Consider the following 8,796-nt stretch of genomic DNA (forward strand, 5'->3'; position numbering starts at 1 on the left):
ACAGCCACCCAGCCACCCATCCGTCCATCTACCCATCTACTCATCCATCCACCCACCCACCCCATCCATCTACCTGTCCACACACCCACCCACTCATCCGCCTATCCACCCAGCCACGTTCCCACCCATCCACCCACCTACCCAGCCACCCAGCCATCCATCCGTCAATCCTTCCTTCCGTCCATCCACCCACTCCCTCATCTGTCTACCCACCCAGCCACCATCGGCTGTCCACTCACACACCCATGTCTCTCTCACCCATCCATCATGAAGCCTCTTCGTTTGCCAGGCTTTGTCAAGCAGAATGGATTCGCCATCTCCCACCGCTCCCCCCACTGGTGAATTCAGACCGTTTCAATGCTACCCCGATGTTGAGCTGAACACTGCCTCCCGAACTCTCTTCTGACCAAACTCAGGGAACAGAGGCTGCGTCTCCTCCCCTGGACAGCTCCTGGCACTCGCCAGGGGCCAGCAGATCAGGCGTTCAATGACTGCTCATCAACAGAAGAGAAAGCATCCCCCCAAGCAGAGAAGAGGTCAGGGAGAAGGGCCTGTGAACACAGCCAGTAGGCACAGGGCGGGGGCCTGTACGGGACCTGTCACACAGAGGCACATAGGTGGCCACCGTCATGCTGCCCACCCCACCCGGTTCTCCGCCCACCACCGCCCTTCCCTGCCCCACCCCCGCTGGGCTCAGGGTCACTCTGCGGCTCCAGGCTGAGCCACTGGGACTAGCTCAGGGTCACGGGCTGCCATGGAGCCGGGGTATCACAAGCACAGCGTATGAGGTCTGCCGTCAGGGCAGCCCTGCCAGCTAGGCACACCTGCGGACCCCGTGGCTGCGGTCATGGAGCTCCGGCCCCTGCCTGAGCACCTCCTACTCTCCTGGTGCAGAAGGGGGGCATGCCAGCGTGTAGGGCCCTGGCAAGGCTTCTAGCCCTGCTCAGGGAAGGCTCCTCGGCTACCCCTGCACTGGGGACCCTGCAGCAGAACGTGTGCACGTGTACACACGTGTGTGTGTGGAGTGCCGCTCAGACCTCGGGCTCTCGTGGGCTGGGTGACCCCGCTGCAGAGCGTGTGCACGTGTACACACGTGTGCGTGTGCAGAGTGCCGCTCAGACCGCGGGCTCTCATGAGCGGGGTGACCCCGCTGCAGAGCGTGTGCACGTGTACACACGTGTGCGTGTGCGGAGTGTCGCTCAGACCTTGGGCTCTCGTGAGCGGGGTGACCCCGCTGCCCAGCTCCAGGCTCTGACTGCCCAAACCAAGGGCCAACCTGAGGCCCTCTCCCCAAGTTCCCTGGGGCGCCAATGGCCGCATACGCGACAGCTGCTCTTCAGAGTGCGGTGAGGTTTCGGGCACGCCGGAGTCCCTGCCTCCTGCACATGGGGTGGACCAAGCATGGCGTGTGACGAGTGCCGAGAGGAAGCACGGGTCCGAGGACGGGCTCGCCAGGCAGGGCGGGGTCCAGTGGGAAGGTGCTCAGCTGGGAGAGCATCCCGGAGGGAGACCTGCCAGGTCTGGGCGCCTCGAGGCTGGGCAGGGCAGGGACTGGCTGCGGAGGGGCCCGGAGAGGGAAGTGCTCTGTGTGCCGAGGGGAAGGCAGGCCAGGAGGCAGCGCCTACGCACAGCAGGTGCTGGGGACCCTGTGGCCGCTTACCCCGCTGCTCCTGGCAGTGCTGGGCTGCTTTCACGCCTGGCTCGGCCCCTCTGCCAGAAGCCTGCACCACCCGGGCGGCGGGATGGGGAGAGCTCCCATCCCCCGGCTCTGACGGGGCCCAGCCCGACGCCCAGTTTCTGCCCAGCTCCCGGGGGACGGCCCCTGGGCTAGGCTCTGGTGGAGCAGGTGGCGATTCCTGACAAAGGGCAGATCTGGGGCCGGGAGCGGCAGGAGGGTGGTCTGGCTGCCCAGACTTGACCCCAGGTCCCCGGAGAGCTCTGCCCCGCCTGCTGCCTCCTGCCTCCTCTGCGTCAGCCCAAGCCCAGGGTGGCAGCCTCTGGCTCCCGTGGTGCTCCGTGGGCCACTCACTCCCAGGGCCACAGAGACCAGGCGAGGGACCCGCCTGCATACCGCCGGGCAGCGGTGGCTTTACTGGAACCGACGTGTGGCCCAGCCCCAATTAGTGGGTCGCCGTGCTCACACTGCCATTAGCTGGGAGCACAGTGCGGTCCGCGGGCAAATGAGCCCAGGCGAGCCGCTCAGGGCCGCTCGGGGCCGCTTGGGGGCAATTTCCTGCGGATACACGGCGTGCTGGCTGGGGAGGCTGCACGGAGACCTGACCGTTCGCCTCGGGTTCTATTTTTAAGACTTGGATTGAGCTTTCTGTCACCAATGTCCCTTGAGGCCATCTGTGCTCTGCTTCCCCCAAATCCGGGAAGCCCTGGGGGGTGGGAAGGTACTGCTGCCTTGGCGTCCCCACCCACCCCCTCCCAGGCCACATCGGGCACAGGCTCGCAGCCTGTCCGCTGCTTCCATCTGCGCTGACAGAGCCCCCCCAACTTCAGGGGTTTGAGATGACCCCGTGACGCACACGCTCACCCCGTGCCCCCTGAGCTGTCACTGGTCCCATGTCCCCTGCCATCCAGCTGGTTGCCACATCTTGGGCTCTCAGTCACCCGAGACCCCTGGCTGCTCCCAGCTCAGGCCTCGGGCCCACCTGCCTCCCACCCTGCCTCCTCCCAAAGCACCCTCCCGAGTCCCACCTCTGACCAACACTCCTTTCTCAAGGAGAGGCCAGGGCCCCCACAGCCCCTCCAGCCCGGGAACGTGCACCCCACCCTGCGGCCTGGAGAGGTCACTCTGAGGAGGCGAAGGTCCCCACTCTCTGAGCCTGAGAGTTAAAGGAGATTATCTGGACCTTCCTGAGAGTCTCAGGGCCAGGGAGAGGAGTCAGAGACCAGTCATGGCAGAGGCCAGGCCCCGGCAGGGAAGGGCGGCAGCCGCGAGGAGCCCGATCCTGCCAACGACCCGTGGCCGTGGAGACCCTCCTCGGACAGCCTGCAGCACCTCCTTCCAGCCTGGGGAAACCCCAAGGCAGGTCCGTGCTCCCACGCTCACTCCGCCAGCCGGGCCAGGGATCCCACCTGCTCTTGTAAACACCCGTGCTCTGCCAGGACTGCGGTGCTCCCTTCTCGGCTGCCTGCTCTGACACCCATCCTGGGAAGTAGGCTGCCCGTGAGCCCGCCCTGCCACCACCTGCCCACCCTGCCCGGTGAGCACTCCAGCCAACACCGCCCTGACCAGGACACAGGGCCGCAGCCCAGGGTGCCTGTGTGCCATATCCTCCCCGCTGCAGTCCCGCGGCCTGGAGGCTGGGATCTGGATCTCCGGGAGCTGGGAGCCTGGTCGGAGGTCACGCCTGACCCCGCCGCAGCCAGCACAGGCACAGGAAGGCCCTTCGCGCCCGGCTGCTCCCGACCTGCCTCTCGGCCCCCCCGAGGACCTGGCCGCCCCCGCAGCTCCTGGTGCTGTGCAGCCTCAGCCAAGACCCCACACGCCCACATGCACCCTCCAGCTTCCCCAGAAGGAGCCCGCACTCCCAGGCCCAGGACACGGCTCCTCAGCCGGGCCTCTCACAGGCCCTGGGTGACTCCCATGTGCTCAGGAACGTGCTTCGTGCATGGCTGACAAACAGCACCGGGGGCTCCCGAGGCCCCAACACAGCTGACCAGTCTCCCCCCAGCTGCAGCCCAGTCCTGGCCGGCCGTCCACCCTGCACTGCCCAGACGGCCTTTTCCGGGAGCAGGCTCCAGGCCGAGGTCAGCCGTGCAGGGGGAGCTGCCGGCGGAGGGCTGTGGCACATGCCCCGAGCCCGTCAGCCGCCCTTCCCGTGCACGGCCCGCAGCCACAGCACGCTGGCAGTGCCCGCTGCCCACCGGGTCTGGGACTTGAACTGTGGTCGGCCATGTGGGAGTCCAGCGCCTTAACCACCACGCCACCTGTCAACACCCCAATTTGAGGTTTTCTTCCTCATCCTGGACTCAGAAAGCCAAGAACGCACTGGCCCAGAATGAAACAATACATCGGTTTAGGGCAACGGCGCTCTGCCGATCCGAGTCACATTCCAATTCGTCTCACTGCGCTCCGGCTGCTGGACACACCCACGCGGGCTGGCTCCTCGAGCTGTTCCCAGGCTGCGGGAGGGCCCGCGGGAGGGCATGGAGGGGACGCGGGGATGCCGGGGACTGGGCAGGGCTGCTGGGCAGCTGGGGCGGGCGGGTCTTCCCAGCTGAGGGTTTGGAGAGCACCACACCCAGGTGCTGCCCGATCCCACCTGACTTTCCAACTAATCCCCTGTCCCACCCCTGCCTCGGACCACCCCACACACAGCCGTGATGGCCCCGCCCAGGCCAGGATCAAAGGGTTACTGGGGTGCACGTGGAAGGGAAAGGGCAAGCTCTCGTGCAGGTCAGGGCCCCGCGGCGAAGTCTGGCATCAGTGCGTGCCTGCTGCAGCGCCGAGAGCGCAGGGGCCGGGATGACCCAGCGCTGCGTGTGGGCGGCTGAGCGTGCGCGTGTGCATGCGTGCGGAGCTGCCGTGCAGCGCAGACCAGGGCCAGGAAGGGCTTGCCTGTGTTGCTGGGTGGACCCGACATGCAGATGGCACCCACAGAAGTGCACATGCCACCACGTCTAGGTCGGGACTGTCCCCCAAAGGGCCCAGACACATCAGTAAGGGGGACCCCCACCTGGGAAGGAGAGGACGGCAGGTGTTGTTCCAAACAAGTGTGTCGCGTGTGGGTGCGGATCGCTGAGCGGCGGAGGACAGCACGCCATCAGAGAGGGCATCTTCCCAGCCCTGAAGGCTGCTGGCCTTGTCCCGGGGCACAGGGCCCCCTGCCCCCTAAGTAACCCAGACCCCTCTCCTCCAGGGCCTGCTCACGAGTCCTCGGTGGCCCTGAGGGTGGGCACCTGGCTGCCAACATTAGAGCAGGACGCAGGGCCCACGCTGAGCACCCCGTGTGAGGGCAGGGCTTACTGACAGGCCTCCTGTATTCCTGGGGTGTTGGGTGATGGGTCCTGAGAGTCAGCTGAGGACACTGGCTCCGGGTCAAGGATGGACACAGGCCTGTCTGAGGTAGGGCCTCTCCCCTGCCCACATCAGAGGCAGACAGCGTGGGTCACAGAGGGATGGCCCCAGCCAGTCTGCACCCTGCAGGGCCAGGCAGGGCAGAGCAGGTGGCAGGCCCGCCAGGGCAGTCTGCTATCTGTCCTAGGAATGGTCAAAGTGCCCTGGCCGTGGCTCTGGGGTGCGCCAGACGAGATTCCTGCAAGCCCTGCGTACCCCAAGGATGCCCTGATCCCTCTCCCCCCTGCATGGCGCGTACCCCGGGCGCCTGCAGCCCCGCACAGGCAGGGGAGAAGGCCCCACCTGGCCAGTGCCACCACGCAGAAGGTGGGGTGTGCTGTCACCCAGATCTGCCTTCTGGCCTTTTTCTTTGTATTTTTTTTAATAATTATTTTATTTAGTTTGTTAAATTTATTTTAATCTTACAATAGAGGGACAGAGCAAGAGAGAGGAGGGAACGTGAGAAAGCAAGCTGCCAGGTCCGGGACTGAAACCATGGCTGGCCATGTGGGAGTCCAGCGCCTTCACCACCACCTGCCGGCCTCTTTGTATTTGTCAGTTTGCTAGAGGGCATGTGTGCTTGCTGCACAGAGCCGAAGAGAGGGGGAGTGAGACAGTGCCCCGTGGCGGAAGGCCACGGGCAGTCCCTGTTCCGAGGGTTCCCGATTCTGGGAACGCACGCACATGTACCTAGAGCGCGTGTTTTTTTGGGTTTTTTTTGGTTTTGGTTTTGGTTTTTGTTTTTGGAGAGGTTTTTGCTATAGGGCGCGTGCGCTCACCAGAAAGAGAGAGACAGAGAGACAGAAAGTGAGAGATCTCCCCCCCAGGGGGATGGCCACGCCGCAATCCCTTTTCCTTCATTCTCCTCTCAGGATCTTGGGCACGCACGTACACGCACCCAGCGTGAGTTTAAGTCACGGAGTTCAGGACTCCAACCACGGTTGACTACCTGGGAGTCTGGCGACATAGCCATTATACCAACTGCTGGTCCCCCTAGAGCATGGTTCAAGCCTTCAGGACCGGGACTTGAACCACACAGTTGGCCATGTGGGACCCAGATGCCTTAACCACCAGCTCATGGTCTTGCCCAGTCCTTCTCTTGGATGGCAGGAAGGTAGTATGTCCCAAGTCAGAAAGGGACCAAGCACTTGGTGACACTGGGCCAGCCTGGGCTGGGGAGAGGGTCGGACTCTGACCCCGAGGGCTTCCCACCAGACACCTGCCTTCTGTCCCTCCTGGAGGGGCTCCCGGAACAGCCTGGCCACACAGCAGAGGCCAGGAACACAAGCCCAGGCCACCCGGGCGCCGTCTCCTGCACTTCTCCTCGCTCAGTTGCCAAGCACAGTGGCACTGTCCCATTCATTGTCCCCTTCCTCTGCTAGCAGGGGACTAAGCAGCCCAGCGAGGGGGACAGCTCGCTGTGACCCGGGGGCCCATGGCTCTCACGCGGTGCACGGGGGTGCCCAGCTTACCAGTGGGAGCGCAGCACGTTCAGGAGGAGGATGGCACCACCCAGGAAGTAGCAGGCGAGGTGCGGGGACCGGAAGGCCCTGCTCAGCTTGCGGGTCCTGTGCTCCCAGCGGGCCACCTGGACAGCAGGCAGAGAGCGAGAGCGAGAGTGAGAGCGAGGCATTGGCGGGCGAGGATCCAGGGTGGCAGTGGGGAGGGAGCGAGGGTGTCCTGCGTTCCGAGCCCGGAGCCCCTAGTCCCAAGGATGGAGATGCCGGGAGCAGTTGCCACACCCACCCCGGTGGCAAAACCGCGCCTCAGGCTGATTCCAGGGGACCTCCGCCCCGGCGGGAGGGACGGGGGTCACAGAAGCAGCTCTCCAGCCAGACGCACCAGGAGCCCACCGCAACACGGGGGGACATCCCCGGCCGGACACGGGGCCTCTCTCTGGCCCTTCCTGGAGAGGCAGAGTCCCATGGGACACAGTCCCCGAGGGGCCACAGTGCACAAGGCAAGGGCAGCTCCAGTGGGCCCTCCGCGCTCAGAGCCGCCTGGGCCGGCTGCTGCACACAGGGGCCCACCAGGGAGATCCCTCGCCGCACCCCCCACTTGCCTGAGCACTCTCCCGAGGCACAGACTTAGAAATGTGGACATTAGGAACAGCATTATTTTTAGCACAGCAGATGGCATAACGGTTATGTTGCTGGACTCCCACCTAGTCAACCAAGGTTCGAGTGCCAGACCTGGTGGCTTAAACTCAGGCAGGGCGCGTGTGCGTGCGTGCCCAAGATCCCGAGAGGAAAACGGAGAAGGGACTGTGGTGTGGCCATCCTCCCGGGGTGACTTCTTGCTCTCTGTCTCTGTCTCTGTCTCTGGCGAGCGCGCACCATCCACTCTTCAGACGCTCCCCTTGGGGCATAGAACCTTTTCCCCCCAAGCCCCAGGCCCAGGACTCAAACCTCACAGTCGGCCATGTGGGACGCAGCTGCTTTAACCGCCGTGCCGCCCGCTGGTCCACACACACTCTTATTGATTGATTTATTTTCACGAACCTCGTCTGGAACCTCAAAGTCGGCCGCCAACGGTGGAGAGGAGCTGGCCGGCGGCCGCCCGCCCCCGTGGCTCCACCACCGCAGCTTCCCTGCCCTGCGAAGGCGGGGGCTCTGGGCCAGCTGGGTACCCCGGGGAGCGCCAGGCCAGCGCTGGGCAGTGGACGGGGGACAAGGGAGGACACAACGAGGTGAACACACGGCCCCGTCACGTGAGCCCGTGAGCACATTCGCACACCTGCGCGTGCTAGGGGAGGGTGCAGCCGCGCCTCTGCTGGCCGCCTCGCCACAGGCCCGCCTTCCCCTCCCCTCCCGGCAGCTGTCAACAGGACGGCGCTGCCCTGGCCCAGCCCGTCTCCTGGGGTGGCGGCGGAGCTGCAGACCGGGCTTACAGGACAGAGGAAGCAGGTGAGGGAAGTGGCTCCGGGCCTTCCCTGGGCTCTCCCTTTGTCCAGGACCAGCAGGTGCCCGCCGCGGACGCCGTGGGAGGCTCCACAGGGCTCTCAGGAGCAGGAAGGACGCGCACTTGCTCCGGGGCTGGGGGGCAGCCGGCAGTGACCGCGAGGGGGTCCACCAGGGAGGGGTGCCCAGGACGCGGACTGCATACCCCTCACAGCCACTTCGGGTTTGTGTTTTTAAAGTTGATTTATTGGGGCTGGCAAGTGGAGTGGTGGTTAAGGCACTGGACTCCCACATGGCCAACCACGGTTCAAGTCCTGGACCTGGTGGCTCTCTTTCTCTCTCTGGTTAACTAAATAATAATAATAAGTTAATAATTCTAAACAAAAGTTAAAGTTTACTTATTTCTCTCATGAACAAGAGACAGAGACAGAGGCAGCACCCCCAACAAGGTCTTCACGCCACGAACCCGGCCTCAGTCGGCCCCGGATCATGGGCACATGTGCCTGCCGTGCTCAGGAAGTCTCAGACGACAACCGGGTGGACCCCTATGCACCCCCCAGCCCTCTTCTAACTTCTGCGACAGAACTCAGAGTGAAGCCTCCCCCCTCCCCGCACTCGAGCTCCCCGATCTTGGGCGTGCACGCAGCACCTGGCATGCTTTCAGGCCAACCCAGGGATGTGCCGGGGCGGGCCGTGTGGCTTCCCGCACTGCAGTTCAGGCCGTTTTGACGGAACTGCTGGCAGGGCTGGACGGTGCTGTTTTGATGGGCCGCTGTGTTCTGCCTTCTACGGCCCAACCCGACAGCACCTCCCTCCCTCCAGTGCCTG

General features: G+C 64.5%; 1 protein-coding gene across 6 annotated transcripts in view; it reads right to left on the minus strand.

Moving 5' to 3' along the window:
- Nucleotides 1-8,796, minus strand: part of PEMT (phosphatidylethanolamine N-methyltransferase) — an 81,568-nt gene that overhangs the window by 6,715 nt on the left and 66,057 nt on the right. For all 6 annotated transcript variants that reach the window (XM_006161641.2, XM_006161639.3, XM_006161638.3 and 3 more), the window contains one exon: nucleotides 6,541-6,656. In XM_006161641.2, the coding sequence (XP_006161703.1) occupies nucleotides 6,541-6,656 (116 nt within the window). The remainder of the gene's footprint in view (nucleotides 1-6,540; nucleotides 6,657-8,796) is intronic.

This window comes from Tupaia chinensis, unplaced genomic scaffold, assembly GCF_000334495.1.
Source record: "Tupaia chinensis unplaced genomic scaffold, TupChi_1.0 Scaffold138725_1, whole genome shotgun sequence".
Classification (NCBI taxonomy): domain Eukaryota; kingdom Metazoa; phylum Chordata; class Mammalia; order Scandentia; family Tupaiidae; genus Tupaia; species Tupaia belangeri.